This window comes from Physeter macrocephalus, chromosome 8 (genome assembly GCF_002837175.3).
Source record: "Physeter macrocephalus isolate SW-GA chromosome 8, ASM283717v5, whole genome shotgun sequence".
Classification (NCBI taxonomy): Eukaryota; Metazoa; Chordata; class Mammalia; order Artiodactyla; family Physeteridae; genus Physeter; species Physeter macrocephalus.
In genome coordinates this window covers 144,489,448-144,504,999 of record NC_041221.1, presented here as the reverse complement: position 1 = coordinate 144,504,999, position 15,552 = coordinate 144,489,448, and the positions used below count along the sequence as shown (strand labels likewise).

The following is a 15,552-nucleotide window of genomic DNA, read 5'->3' as shown; positions in this document are numbered from 1 at the left end:
GAGCCTGCGCGTCCGGAGCCTGTGCTCCGCAACGGGAGAGGCCACAGCGGAGGGAGGCCCGCATACCACAAAAAAAAAAAAAAAAAAAAATAGTAACTACCTTGCAGGGTTATGAGTGAGTGCTTGTAAAGTGCTCAGCATGGAGTAATTGTGCCATAAATACTAAGTGCTCCCAGCCCCTCTCATAGGGGGCTCTTTTGTTAATGCACCTCTAGCCCCATGGCCTCTGTCCAGGTTTCACCAGTAAGTCATCACTCCTGAGCTAACACAGGAATTGTGAACCTCTTGGGGATAATGTCCCTGGAACAGCCTCTCTTACCCTGTGCAGCCCGTTTCTTCTGTAGGCAGGCAGGGAGGCAGATTTGGAGATGAGGGGGTCTGAAAAAAAGGAGCCAAGACAATTACCAGGAGCCCCAAGCCAGGATTTCCTCTCCCTGAGGTCATCTGGCTGCAAATGGCCAATGTTACTCATGGGAAGGGGGACAGACAGGGACCACCAGCTCCTTCCACTGCTCTCCGGGCTTACAACTAACAGTCTTAGGGGTGCCCCACCCTGGCAGAATTCTAGGCCCACCCCAAGTACCCACTCACAGAGTCTGCTGGTGTTAACCTGCACACATCTATCCTCCTATGATGGACCCATGTATCCTGGAATTGGAGTTGAGCTGGAACTCAGACAGGCTCCCACGTGGGTGGAAGAGGTGTGTGCTCGCTCTTTCTCTCTGGGAGCTGCTGGGCATGGCAACACCGGTTCCAGGACCAAAGATTAAGACCCGCTATCTGACAAACACATGGGGTGGACGGTTTCAGACGGGGACTGTGCTGGGACATCCACGTTGTACGGTCATCACAACTAAGGGGGACCTGCCGCTGACTCAGCTCTGGCCCTCACAGAACATGATGGGCTGAAGGAAGGGCAGGCAGAACATACCACTGTCAGCCAGGTAGTGGGACCGAGGGGCTGCAAGAGAGGGAAGCCAGAGATCAGCATTCATGGAGACAGACAGAAATGGCTCCCATACCTGGGCCACCCTGGCCGGCGGGGAGGCAGGGCCCTCCTTCAGTACCTCCTTTCCCACTGGTCAGTTTCTAACTGTTGCACCTGCACCCGATTCTCCCTCCCCCACCCAGCCTGTAGCCCAGCACCTGGCACAGTGCAGGTGCTCTGTGATATTTGTTGCACAAATGCCATTGAATGGAGCTGAATTTTGAGCAGCACTGGCGCAGTGTACAGAGCCAGGGGTTGAAAACAGTGCCTCTCAGTGGTGAAACAGGGAAACAGCCCATCAGTTCATCCTGGCTTGGCCATTAAAAGATACCCAATCTCAGATAAGTAAATCATGCTTTGTTTTCTTATCTGTAAAATGGGAGGGATAGTGTTTCCTTTATAGGGTTATTGTGAAGAATATAGGACACAATATAGTAAGGTGCTTAGCACAGTGCCTGACAGATACAAACCCTCAATAAAACTGGCTTTATCATCATCACCACCACCACCACTGTCATCTTTGAGCTCACCTAGAATCAAGGTGCAGTACAGCAAAGAGGGAAGAGCTTATGGCCTTGAAGTCACTCTGTGCTGGGCCTGATCCTGGCTCAGTCACTTACTGGCTTTCTGACCTTGGGCAAGAGGGTTAACCAGTCTCTCATCTATAAAGTGGGTGATAATAATCCCTCTACATTGTGGGTCTTTGTGAGGACCAAGGGTGATGATGTATCTATAAATGCCCAGCACACAGGATTGTAATAAATGGTACCTTTTATTATCCATCAAGTATTGACCTGAGATAGGATTTCCTGGCAGGACTGAATCCCACAGGGGTAAGTAAGAGAGGAGGCAGGAAGAGGATGTGTGAGTCCAGGAACAGCGGGGAGCTTACAGTGAAAGACTCTCAGGGCAAAGTGCTTGAACCAAGCCTCTGCTTGTATACCTCCAGTGATGGGAGGCTTGCTACCTCAAGAGGCATCCCCTTTTATCTTCAGACTATTAGAAGAGTTATTTCTTTACATGGAAACTGATTGGAAGTCATGGCTTCAGATGACCCAGAGAAGCAGAAGTGACTGCTCAGGACAGAGCATGGTCTTATTTATTAGTCTGTATTCTAGACCCTGGTGAGGCCATAGAAGGTTAGATTCACTAATGGAAGAACTGATGGGGAAGAGAGTGCCCCCACCCCGGCAGGTTATAGGGCAGTGCTTACAGCCATTTAGGGACATATCATAGCCAGCTGTGTGCAGGGCCTCTCGGCTGCTGGTGGAGCTCCGGGGTGGGGTCCAGGGATCCGCGTAGGAACTGGACCGGGCCTTCATCTCTTCCTTCAGAATTAGTCGGCCAATTCCACTCTGGAGCTGGAGGTGGGGGAGGAACAAGATGAAGTTAGAAGGAAGCAAAGAACACGGAGATGGAACAGGCTTAGGAAAGGCTGAGGGACCAGATTCTCTGTGCCAGTGAACCTCTGGCACTTTTTGCCTTTTCAGTGTCCCTCTTTCCTTGCAGCACCCATATTTTCCTTTGTGGGACTTCATTTCTCGTCCACAAGTAGTCCCGTGGTCAGGGTGGGGCTCTGGTGGTATGTACCAGAGCCCGTATACAATATGTGGGCTTTTGTGTGTGTGGCTTCTTTCACTAAGCATAGTGTTTTCAAGGTTCATACACATTGTGTACGTATTAGCGCTTCATTCCTTTTTATAGCTGAATAATAGTCTGTCACATGGATATGCCACATTTTGTTCATTCATTTGTGAGTTGATGGACATTTGGGCTGCTTCCGTCTTTCGGCTTTTGTGAGTAGTACTGCTAGGAACCTGTGTGTACATGTATTCGTTTGAGTACCAGTTTTCAGTTCTTCTGGGTATATACCTAGGAGTGGAACTGATGGGTCTGTGAAGAAAGAATGTCACCTAACATGGGTCAGTAAACAAAGGATGTTGCAGCCATCCAGCCAACAACCTCTGCAGCCACCACCAACAGTATACCCTGAGAGGATTCAGAATGGAGTAAAACAGGATACTGGCCCTAGGTAGTTAAGGTGCATATCAAAGGAATGATTTCAGTGCGTCTTCCCATACACAGAAAAGGGCTAAATTCATTAACGTGAGATGTCTGTTTTTTTCTTTAATTAGAATCTTTTGACGTTTGACTATCTGCTTTGTTTTGTTTTGTTTGTTTTTGCAAAAATTCCTTTATATCCTGGTTCCTCCCTTAGCTCTTCAGAACTGACCCTCAGAGCTATCTGAGAGGCTGTCTCCCGGGCTTAGGTCCTTAGTATGTCTGCTGAATAAAACATAATTCTCAACTTTTAGGTTATGCAGTCAACAGTTTTGACAGCTGCAAAGGGACCCAGAGCAGACTTTTCTCCTTTGCCTGAACTCTCCAAGGATCCAGAGCCTAGGTACCAGCAGAGGATTCTTGGGCCCATCTGCCACCTCAGAGTCCAGATGAATTTGGGTGAGTCTCTCCTGATTCTCAGATCTTCTGTTATTGCCTGATGATCCTAAGTTTTATTCAGTGATGTTAAACTCCTCACTGGAAGAGTAGTAGGTTATTCTTGAAACTTAGTTTCAAAAAGAGGTACCTGGGTTATGCTCAGTTGAAAGACACTGAGTAAGGCTGGACTGGGTAATTAGGTGGAAGACTGGCCTGTCGTTTTTCCTTGAATTGGCTACTTTAATAGAGTTTGTCAAAATAAAAGTGAAGATATCTCATGAGAGCTTTCAGCTCAGAAGGAACATCACCTCCTGGCTGGCAACAGCTTCCTCAGGCAAGTGAGAAACTTGTGGGAGTGGTAGAGGCAAGTCCTCATACTGTGCAGTTAGTTGTCCCTAAAGGGAAACCCACTTTTTAAATTAAACACTTGCCTGCCAGGGACATGCATAAGAGCTGGCCACTGCATAATCCGAGTACCCATGGTGGTTGTAGGCTACTGAAGGGAGAAACCAAGACTCATAAGAGGGCTAAAATGAATCTAGGGTAAAATCTAGAGGAGTTAAGCTCACAGCAGCACATTGGCTCACCACACGATCATCACTAGTGATTTTACCTCCACAAACTGACTCTGGAATGGGGAACAAAGCTTTCAAAACAAAAAGAAAAAGGAACGACAGATTGCCAGCTTCTAACTAACACACCAGCCAGATATATGTACAACACGTTACAAGTACTTACTTAATTGGGAATTAAAGGAAATCTCTCCCTGAAAATGACTAAGATGGGGCTCTTCTATTGCATACACAGTTAAGTTAGAGAAAGCCTGCTTGATAAAACATCTTTTCAGAATTCTGACCTTAAAGAAACAAAAGCCCTTCTAGGGGGAACTTGGATTTCTCTCCCTGTGTCTTTGAGATGTAAATGTTCTACCTGATTTTCTTAGGTATATTGTGTGTATGTGTATATGTCTGTTTTTGTGTTTTGAGTACTTGGTCTTTGCCATCTGGAAGGTACACATATGGTATACAATTCAGCAGCCAACCGAATAGACTGGGATTCTGAGCAGTCTTTTGTCTGTGCCAACTCTCAGGGGCTTTTGCCATCTTAACCTTCGTTGCATTGGCCTGTGCAATGAAGGCCTTTACTTTCTTAGGCTATTTTGGGGAGTAAACTTTCTAGATTTTGTGAAGGCTACATCCTCACACTGTTGTGGGGACTTCTCTGGTTTGCATCAATAAGATACATCTTGTTAATGGCCAGATGATGGATCCTTTATATTGGAGAAACTTCTAAATTGGTAAATTTTAAAAGAGCTGTGTTACTGGTACTTATAAGAAAAAAACTTAGAAGGTGGAAAACATATATACGGTTAACCTAAGAACTCCCTTAATTGAAAACAACAACAACAAAAAACTGCTTTGGGAAGCCTTATTTGTGGTCTCTGCTTCCCCTCAGTGAGTCTTACAGATGCTAATAAAAACATTAGGGTAATTGATGTTAATTAGGTTGATTTACAGGGAAGTGAACTGAAGAGAAAGTTTAGAGACTTCTTCCCAAAAAGGTGGAAATTTTAAAGGGACTTATCCCAAAAGGATAAAGAAATCTTTAGATGATTATTTTAAAATGGGATAAATAAAACGGATGTTAATGGGATTAAAACAAAGGTTTGATACAACACCACGTAAGGCTGGATGGAACAAAGGGGCCCCCTATAGGTCACCAACATTAAAGGGCCCCAAACAAGTCCACTCTATTTACCCCACTTAAAAAATATATATATATTTAGGGACTTCCCTGGTGGTCCAGTGGGTAAGACTCTGTGTTCCCAGAGCAGGGGGCCCAGGTTCGATCCCTGGTTGGGGAACTAGATCCCACATGCATGCCACAACTAAGAGTCCACGTGCTGCAACTGAGAAGCCCACATGCCACAACTAAAACCCAGTGCAGGCAAAATAAATAAATATTTTAAAATATACATATATATTTACATGGCTGGAAGTAAATTACACGGAGATACCTGGCCGACAATTACTTGGGGCAACAGTTAGGCCGATTAATCAAGTAACAGATTGACAAAAGGGCCTGAGTCCCTTGGCTCAACCCCTCACTGGGGACCCCAGAGCCTTTTATTAAAAATAGATAAAAGAGTCAGAGGATAAAAAGAAAGGAAAGCTTCTAGGACTCCTTGAAAGACCAAGGCTTGATGATTGGGTCCTAATGGAAGATAAAGGTAAAGGTATAAAAGTTGATAGAATTGAGATGAAAGTTTATAAAAATTGGTATACCTAAACGGGCTTTATACAAGATGGTTATTTCTCTTTTCTGTAATTATATTGTGTGATATACATGTTTCACTGGGGTATGCTTCATAAGACAGGGCGTATGAATCTGCCCCTCAGGAAATATTATTAAACATACAAAAGGAAACCAGTAGGGTTACCTAAGTCTGTATAATATAATGTAAAAACTGGGAGCAATATTCAGGGGCTAATAAAAATAATAGAGATTTTGCTCTGGGTCTCACCTGTGCACTCAGAAAAAGGACCTTTGTTGAATGCCTTATGCAAGCTTTTGAAAGCATGATAAATTAAACCCTAAAATTCTAGAACATAGAACTCTTGAATTTTGGCTTAGTCAGAAATCTTCTCACTGATATAAAAAAGCAAATTAAACAAAGTACAGTTGGGCAAATCAATCTTTTAATATCATTTAGGCAGCAGACCAGTTTTTTTGAGAATTAAAAGCAACTGTCTTTGTTCTGCAAATCTCTACAAATAAGAAATGTAAACACAGCCCACATTGATCTGAGACTGAGCCTAATTAGCTCAATCAGGTAAAACCTGAAACCAAGGAGGAAAAAAAAAAAGCAAAAAAGTCCTTTTAAACTCAAACTGCTGGAAAGGCTCCCTCACCCCAAATCTAATTCATAGCCTCCTTAAGGGTTTATCAAGGATAAATACAAATCTTAAAAGTCTTTTCCACAAACAGCAAAGCCTTAGTCATCTGAGCAAGCAAATTTAACTTATTCCAACTGTTATTTATAAACTAGTAAGTTTATACTGTAATACCTGATTCATAACTAAGTTTTTAAGGTGAAGCTATGAGATCTCTAGTTAGGTCTGTTTATATGTCTGTGTACACATTATACATATGAGATGTTTCTACCTCCGGAAAATACTGTCAAAATTAAATTTATAAAAGAGTTCCATTTAATTGACTTAAAAGTAAGTGCTTACAAATTAAATACTTCTAAACATAAAAGAAACTGGCCAGAATGAATTTCAGGTTCATGTATCTAGGAAATATTCAATATTAAATTAATATCTGGTATTAAAGCTAGCTTCAGCTTGCTGGTTTAATCAGTCAATACAGACATATCTTACTTGGTACAACTTCAGTGTACCAAGGTTCACTGAAGGTTAATAAGTTCATGTTATTTCTGTTGCAGAGTTTGTCAGCAAAAAAATTAACTTGGTATGATGATATTTTCATAAATTATAAAGGAAAATAAGAGTTTTCAGGTGAACCCTTTAGGAATAATTATGCTTTGGGTATATTGATTTAAAACAGTTTCTCCAGATTTTTGGTAACTTAAAACTTTAGAGTTTTTCCTATTTGTTTTTAATTTAATTTTTATTTTATATTGGAGTATAGGTGATTTACAATGTTGTGTTAGTTTCAAGTATACAGCTAAATGATTCAGTTATACCTACACATATATCTGTTTTTTTTCAGATTCTCTTCCCCAGAGGTTATTATAGAATATTGAGTAGATTCCCCATGCTATACAGTAGGTCGTTGTTGATTATCTGTTTTGTATATAATACTGTGTATATGTTAATCCCAAACTCCTCATTTATCCCTTCCCCCCACCCCCCCCACGTTTCTCCTTTGGTAACCTAAGTTTATTTTCGAAGGCTGTGAGTCTGTTTCTCTTTGGTAAATAAGTTCATTTGCATCATTTTTTTGGGTTCCACATATAAGTGATATCATATGATATTTGTATTTCTCTGTCTGACTTACTTCACTTAGCATGATAATCTCTAGGTCCATCCATGTTGCTGCAAATGGCATTATTACATTTTTTTATGGCTAATATTCCATTGTAGATATGTACCACATCTTCTTTATCCATTCCTCTGTAGATGGACATTTAGGTTGCTTCCATGTCTTGGGTATTGTAAATAGTGCTGCAATGAAGATTGGGGTGCATGTATATTTTTGAATTATGGTTTTCTCAGGGTATATGCCCAGTAGTGGGATTGCTGGGTCATATGGTAGTTCTATTTTTAGTTTTTTAAGGAACCTCCATACTGTTCTCCATAACAGTTGTACCAATTTACATTCCTACCAACAGTGTACGAGGGTTCCCTTTTCTCCACATCCTCTTCAGCATTTATTGTTTGTAGACTTTTTGATGATGGCCATTCTGACTGGTGTGAGGTGATACCTCATGGTGGTTTTGATTTGCATTTCTCTGATAATTAGTGATGTTGAGCACCTTTTCATGTGCTTTTTGGCCATCTGTATGTCTTCTTTGGAGAAATGTATATTTAGATCTTCTGCCCATATTTTGATTGCATTGTTTTTTTTTTTTTTTTGATATAGAGCTGCATGAGCTGTTTGTATATTTTGGAGATTAATCCCTTGTCAGCCACGTGGTTGGCAAGTATTTTCTTCCATTGTGTGGGTTGTCTTTTCATTTTGTTTATGGTTTCCTTTGCTCTGCAAAAGTTTTTAAGTTTAATTAGGTTCCACTTGTTTATTTTTGTTTTCATGTTCATTACTCCACGTGTTTGTGTTTTTTACAGGATTTTTTCCTGTAATTGATTTCTAGTCTCATAGTGTTGTAGTCAGAAAAGATGCTTGATATGATTTCAGTTTTCTTAAATTTACTGAGGCTTGATTTCTGGCCCAGGATATGATCTATCCTGGAGAATGTTCCATGTGCACTTGAGAAGAATGTATACTCTGCTGCTTTCGGATGGAATGTTCTGTAAGTATCAGTTAAGTCCATCTGGTCTAATGTGTCATTTAAGGTTGTGTTTCCTTACTGATTTTCTGTCTGGATGAACTGTCCATTGATGTAAGTGGAGTGTTAAAATCCCTCACTATTATTTTGTTACTGTCAGTTTCTCCTTTTATGCCTGTTAGCATTTGCCTTATATATTGAAGTGCTCCTATGTTGGGTGCATATATATTTTCAGTTATTATATCTTCCTCTTGGATTGATTCATTGATCATTATGTAGCATACTTCTTTGTCTCTTGCAGCAGTCTTTATTTTAAAGTCTATTTTGTCTGAGTATCACGACTTCAGCTTTCTTTTGATTTCTATTTGTATGGAATACCTTTTTCCATCCCCTCACTTTCAGTCTGTATGTGTCCTGAGGTCTGAAGTGGGTCTCTTGTAGACGTATATATATGCCTCTTGTTTTTGTATCAGTTCAACCAGCCTCTGTGTTTTGGCTGGAGCATTTAATCCATTTACATTTAAGGTAACTACCGATATGTATGCTCTTACTGCCATTTTGTTGTTTTGGGTATTTTTTTTTTTTTTAACATCTTTATTGGAGTATAATTTCTTTACAATGGTGTGTTAGTTTCTGCTTTATAACAAAGTGAATCAGCTATACATATACATATATCCCCATATCTCCTCCATATATATTTTTTAACATCTTTATTGGAGTATAATTGCTTTACAATGGTGTGTTAGTTTCTGCTTTATAACAAAGTGAATCAGCTATACATATACATATATCCCCATATCTCCTCCCTCTTGCGTCTCCCTCCCACCCTCCCTATCCCACCCCTCTAGGTGGTCACAAAGCACCGAGCTGATCTATCTGTGCTGTGTGGCTGCTTTTGGGTTTGTTTTTGTAGGTCTTTTTTCTTCCCTTCCTCTTTTGTTCTCTTTTGTGATTTGATGACTCTCTTTAGTGTTGTGTTTGGATTCCTTTTCAATTTTTGTTTGTATATCTATTGTAGATTTTTGGTTTGCGGTTCCCATGAGGTTCTGATATAGCAGTCTGTATACATATACAAGATTTTTTAAGTGGCTGGTCTCTTAATTTGAAATGAATTTCCAATATCCTGCAATTGTACTCTCCTCAAGATTGCTGGTTTTGATATCATATTTGTGTGTGGCTGATTTCCTACCTTTAGTGTATGTTTGCCTTTATTGGTGAGTTTTCCCATTCATAAGTTGCTTGTTTCTAGTTAGTTGTGGCCTCTTCTTTTCTGCCTAGAGAAGTTCCTTTAGCATTTGTTGTAAAGCTGGTTTCATGGTGCTGAATTCTCTTAGCTTTTGCTTCTCTGTAAAGCTTTTGATTTCTCCATCGAATCTGAATGGGAGCCTTGCTGGGTAGAGTAATCTTGGTTATAGGTTTTCCCCTTTCATCACGTTAAATATATCATGCCACTCCCTTCTGGCCTGCAGAGTTTCTGCTGAAAAAATCAGCTGTTAACCTTATGGGGATTCCCTTGTATGTTATTTGTTGCTTTTCCCTTGTTGTTTTTCCTATTTTATCTTTGTCTTTAACTTTTGTCAGTTTGATTAATATGTGTCTCGGCATGTTCCTCCTTGAGTTTATCCCGTATGGGACTCTCTGCACTTCCTGGACTTCATTGAGTGTTTCCTTCCCCATGTTAGGGAAGTTTTCAGTGATAATCTCTTCCAATATTTTCTCAGGCACTCTCTCTCTCTTCCCCGTCTGGGACCCCTATAATGCGAATGTTTGTGCATTTAATGTTGTCCCAGAGGTGTCTGAGACTATCCTCATTTCTTTTCATTCTTTTTTCTTCTGTTCCACAGCAATGATTTCTACCACTCTCTCTTCCACTTATTCATTCTTCTGCCTCGTTTATTCTTTTTTTTTTTTTTTTTTTTTTTGTGGTATGCGGGCCTCCCTCTGCTGCGGCCTCTCCCGTTGCGGAGCACAGGCTCCGGACGCGCAGGCCCAGCGGCCATGGCTCACGGGCCCAGCTGCTCCGCGGCACGTGGGACCCTCCCAGACCGGGGCGCGAACCCGGTTCCCCTGCATCAGCAGGCGGACGCGCAACCACTGCGCCACCAGGGAAGCCGCATGCCTCGTTTATTCTGCTACTGATTCCTTCTCGTGTGTTTTTCATTTCAGTTATTGTATTGTTCATCTCTGTTTCTTTAGATCTTCTAGCTCTTTTTTAAACATTCCTTGTATTCTCAGTCTGTGCCTCCATTTTTTTTCCGAGATCTTGGATCATCTTTACTATCATTACTCTGAATTCTTTTTCAGGTAGATTGCCTGTCTCCACTTCACTTTGTTGTTCTTCTGGGTTTGTATCTTGTTCCTTCGTCGGGAACATATTTCTCTGCTGTCTCATTTTTTCTAAATTTCTGTGTTTGTGGTCTCCTTTCCACACGCTGCAGGATTGTATTTCCTCTTGCTTCTGGTGTCTGCCCCCTGGTGGGTGAGGTTGGTCCAGGGGCTTGTGCAGGCTTCCTGGTGGGAGGAACTGGTGCCTGTCCACTGGTGGGTGGATCTGGGTCTTGTCTCTCTGGTGGGCAGGGCCATGTCAAGGCGTATGTTTAGAGGTGGCTGTGAGCTCAGTACAACTTTAGGCAGCCTGTCTGTTGATTGGTGGGGCTGTGTCCCCCGCCCTGCTTGTTGTTTGGCCTGAGGTGTTCCAGCACTGGAGCCTACAGGCTGTTGGGTGGGGCCAGGTCTAGGTGCCAAAATTGTGCCCTCCCTGAGAACTCATGCCAATCAGTATTCCCTGGGGCCTTTGCCGCCAGTGTCCCTGCCCCCACAGTGAGCCACAGCTGGCCCCCACAGTGAGCCACAGCTGACCTCCACCTTCCCTGGACACCCTCCAAGATCTGCATGTAGGTCTAGTCCAGGCTCCTGTGGAGTCACTGCTTTGTGCTGGGTCCCTCCAAGAGTGGAATCTGTTTCCCCTTGTCCGTGGAGCTTCTGCACTCAAGAACTGCTGGCCTTCAAAGCCAAATGCTCTGGGGGCTCCTCCTCCCAATACCAGACCCTCAGGGTGGGGACCCTGACGTTGGGCTCAGAACTCTCACTCCTGTGGGAGAACCTCTGCAATACAATTATTTTCCATTCTGTGGGTCACCCACCCAGCAGGCATGGGATTTGATTATATCACAAGAGTGCCCCTTCTACCATCTCATTGTGGCCTCTTCTTTCTCTTTGGGTGTAAAATACCTTTTTTGGTAGGTTCCCGTCTTTTTTGTCAATGGTTGTTCAGCAGTTGTGATTTTGGTGTTTTTGTGAGATGAGGTGAGCTCAAGTCCTATTCCACCATCTTGTCCGGAATTGAGATGCTTTTAGTTTGGATGCTTTCTGCCTCTTTCCTTAGTGTGTGCTGGCCATTATTCCTTTCAAATGGTGTGTGGATGTGTGGCGGCCTGTCCACACTCCTGGTATGGCAGGAGCAGCAATCAGCGGCTACTCGTGGGTCTCGCAGCAGCAGCAGTGGCCCGTGTGCCCCCAGGCCAGTAGGGGCAGAGATTGTTGTCGCTCCTGTGTCTCTTAGCAGCAGTGATGGCCCACGCACTCCCGGGACAGCAGGGACTGTGATTGGTGCCTGCTCGCTGCCTGTGTGTACTCTCTGGATGGTGGGGGTGGGACTGGCGCCTGCTCCCGGATCTCTTATTAGCAGCGGTGGCCCGCACACTCCCAGGACAGCAGGGACAGTGACTGGAGCTTGTGACTGTGCGTGCTCCCCGGACGTTGGGTGCAGTGATTGGTATCTGCTCGTGGGTCTCTTAATGGTGGCGGTGGCCCACACACTCCCGAGATAGCAGGGACAGTGCTTGGTGGCTGCTCGCGGGTCTTGTATCTGCGGTGGTGGCCTGCACACTCCTGCGACAGCGGGGACAGCACTTGGCGCCTGCTCACGGTTCTCTTATTGATGGTGGCTGCCCGTGCCTGCCTCTGGAGCCCAAGATGGCATTGGTGGCTCGCGCCCACCCCTGGAGCTCATGTAGGTGGTATCCTGTTGCCTGAGAACGTGCACACAGGGAAAGAAGCTCCTATGGTGGTCCCACCCCTCTCCTTGCATGCCCCCCAACAATGGTACCTTGCCTCCATGGCAGGCCCAGGCTTCTTCCGAGTGCACCCTCAGTTGCCACGCTCCACCCTCTTCAGGCTGTCTCCGCATAGCCAATCCTGGTCCTCTCCCTGGCTCTAACTTCCAAAGCCGAGGCTTCAGCACCCAGCCCCTGCCCATGCAGGTGGACGAGGGTCTCAGGCTTGGGGAGCACAGGGCGGCAGTATTGACCATCTGTGCAGGTCACTGTCCGTTTTGCCTTCCACAGACTGGTTGCTGCACTCTACTCTGAGGCTCTGAAGCTCCCCCTCTGTCCCAGCTGATCTCCCCATGGGTGAGGGAACCTCCCAGGGTGTGGGAACCTTTCCTCTTTCACAGCTCCCTCCCTGGGGTGCAGGTCCTGTCCTGATTCCTTTCTTTCTTTTTCTTTTGTCTTATCTGGTTATGTGGAGGTTTTCTTGCCCTTTCAGAAGTCTGAGGCCAGTGTTTAGATTTTCTGTGCAAATTGTTCCACTTGTAGATGTATTTTTGATGTATCTGTGGGAAGAGGTGAGCTCCATGTCCTGTTCCTCTGCCATCCTGATTCCTCAGCCCTTGCTAAATTAATTTAAGTAATGGGAATCCACTGACTACCCAGGTCACTTCAAATAAGATAAAATATTCAAACATTATTTGCTAAACAGGTCTAAATTTACCTACTTTTGTCTCCTTACAAGAAGGAAACTAAAGATGTTTGGGTTTACACTAGACACAACTCTTGTACCACATTGAGGAAAGAAATTATGCTATGAGAGGATGTATGTTTCTAGAGGTTAAGTGATATGCCAATCAGGAATGCTGGTATGACAAACAGTTCACAAGTACTTGCTACTTGTCAGTTTTCACTAGAGATTAATGTTTTTAAGGGTTAAAATTATAATATGTAATTAAAGCTACTAAAGATAATAAGGGAAACATTTCAGTATGCAAGGAAAGTAGGGTGTGTTTTTTTCAGCAGAAGAAGGTATGAAGAATGGAAGTGCATTTTGTTAAGTGGAAAGAATGATTTTGTCCTAGAGCTGGTTGTTTCTGGATGGAAAAATAAGGGACAGACTAACAAGAATAGAGAAAGTTGTGGAAGGTTCGTAAAAAGGGAGCCCTGAAAAGGAGTTTTGTACATGGTCAGGCTGGAATTGGATTAAATTTAATTAGGTAAGTGGATATTACTATTAAAAGTAGGCTGGTACAAGACTGGATTTGGTTCCTCTCTCTGTTAAGAGAACAAAGTTATCTTGAAATACTGCTTTTGAAAACAGATTATGTGAGATTCCTTTTCTGTAAGTCATCTTTGTTTTTGAAATGTTTTGTCACTTTAAGTGAATAAGTATTGTTTCACAGTGACCTATGATCCTATTTGACCAAGTGTTTTGAAACCTTTTTGATATTTTTGACAAAACTTCCCAAATAACAAATTCTAACTGAAGTTCTTTTGACTTCCAGCTAACTCTGGGATTCTTCAAAGAAACCCTGCGACATCTCAGAGAGAAATGTTAAACTAATTAGGCTAATTTGGTATGTTAAAGTACTTGAGAAGCACTGTCAAGTGATTGGAGATAAACCTTCTTAGGTTATATGGTATGGGTAAATGTCATTAATACAGATATTCCAAAATTTATACGGAATTCCTAAAAATGTGGTATGTCCTAGTATAAGGTTATCAGTCATAATTCTAGGTGTTAGGATGTTGTATGTCACAGAAATATCCAAGTTTCTTGTCAATTAAATTATAATCAATCAGATCTTTAACTATGCCATTTAAAGTCTTGTTGTTTATACACAATCATTGTTTTACTCTGATGCTTTTATATATGAAGATCTTAGTGAAGATTCATAAAAAGCATTTTTGATAAATACAAGTTTCTGATAACTTTTAGATCTTACTACTGAACTGGGTAAGAAATTTAAAAAGACTAATGGAAAAGCTGACAACTTCATCTAGATGAACAGGAATTAATTACATGGACTGAATGAATTGATGAGTATGACTTATAATTTTATGACTTTTTTCTGAAATATACTGGTTTTTAATCTCTGTTTTCCAGAAAACCTTTCCTCTTACGCTAACTGTGACCTTCAACAAGTTGATAAAGTATACCTTTGTAAACGAAGATGAAACATTTATCTTTTTCTCTCTACCTGATCCCTCCAGAATTTGGTTTCTCCAGTTGGCTCCCCCGTGGACTTGATGGCTTATTTTGACCAGATTACAACTAGTTATACTAATCACTGTTTTAGTTTGTTCTCTCTTGGCATTTTCAAATTATTTATGCCTTGTGCCTCTCTCTGCTGCACTGTCAGTTTATTAATGTTACTAGCTATATTACTTATGAGATTGTTATCTCTTACATTACCAAAGTGTAACCAAGCCTCCAGCAAAATTAATGACATCTCGAGTTAGTTGATCATGTACATAACTCTACATAGAATAATTGTAATAGTGCAATTCTAGATCTGGGAAGAAGCAACAAGGGAAAACATTTCCTGGATCACAACAGACTAATAAAACAGGTGATCCAGAGAATTTTAGATTATCAACAGGGTCTAATCCAAAACACATCAGCACATTGAGTGGCCTATCAACAGAATCTTCGCCTGATCAAGGGATGAGCCTTCCTAGCCCTGAGGGACAAAATTGGTCATAAAATGCCTCCCAAATATTGGTTGAATTTATGGCCAAGAGGAAGCACTGTGAGCAAAGAATGTCACCTGCCATATCAGTAAACAAGCCATGAAGCCTTCAACCTCTGCAGCCACCACCAATGGTGCAGCCTGAGGGGATTCAGGATGGAGAAAAACAGGATACTGGCCCTAGATAGTTAAGGTGCATATTAAAGGAATGATTTCAGTGAGCCAAGGGCCTTGCATCTTCCCATACATAGAAAAGCACTAAATTCATTAAGTGTAGATGTCTGTTTTTTCATTAATTAGCAGCAATCTTGTGATGTTCGACTTCCTGATTTTATTTTTGCAAAAACTCCTACATATTCCTGGCTCCTGCCTTATCTCTTTGGAACACTCTCAGAGCTATCTGAGAGG

General features: G+C 42.4%; 1 protein-coding gene and 1 long non-coding RNA gene across 10 annotated transcripts in view; one reads left to right on the top strand and one right to left on the bottom strand.

Annotated features, from left to right (window-relative positions):
- The window catches only part of LOC114486777 (uncharacterized), a 17,040-nt gene extending 1,736 nt beyond the window's left edge, over positions 1–15,304 (top strand). Inside the window, exons 2-3 of the long non-coding RNA XR_008618143.1 lie at positions 3,304–3,448; positions 14,559–15,304. This is a non-coding gene — a long non-coding RNA (uncharacterized lncRNA). The remainder of the gene's footprint in view (positions 1–3,303; positions 3,449–14,558) is intronic.
- The window catches only part of ABLIM3 (actin binding LIM protein family member 3), a 188,576-nt gene that overhangs the window by 8,075 nt on the left and 164,949 nt on the right, over positions 1–15,552 (bottom strand). For 8 of the 9 annotated variants that reach the window (XR_008618142.1, XM_055086832.1, XM_055086831.1 and 5 more), the window contains 3 exons: positions 2,202–2,349; positions 932–961; positions 320–378 (listed from right to left, as the gene is read on the bottom strand). Coding sequence is in view for 7 of the 9 variants with exons in the window: in XM_055086832.1 (XP_054942807.1) it covers positions 320–378; positions 932–961; positions 2,202–2,349 (237 nt within the window). In the remaining 2 variants the exon portion in view is untranslated. The remainder of the gene's footprint in view (positions 1–319; positions 379–931; positions 962–2,201; positions 2,350–15,552) is intronic. The other variant, XR_008618141.1, reaches the window with a different exon arrangement.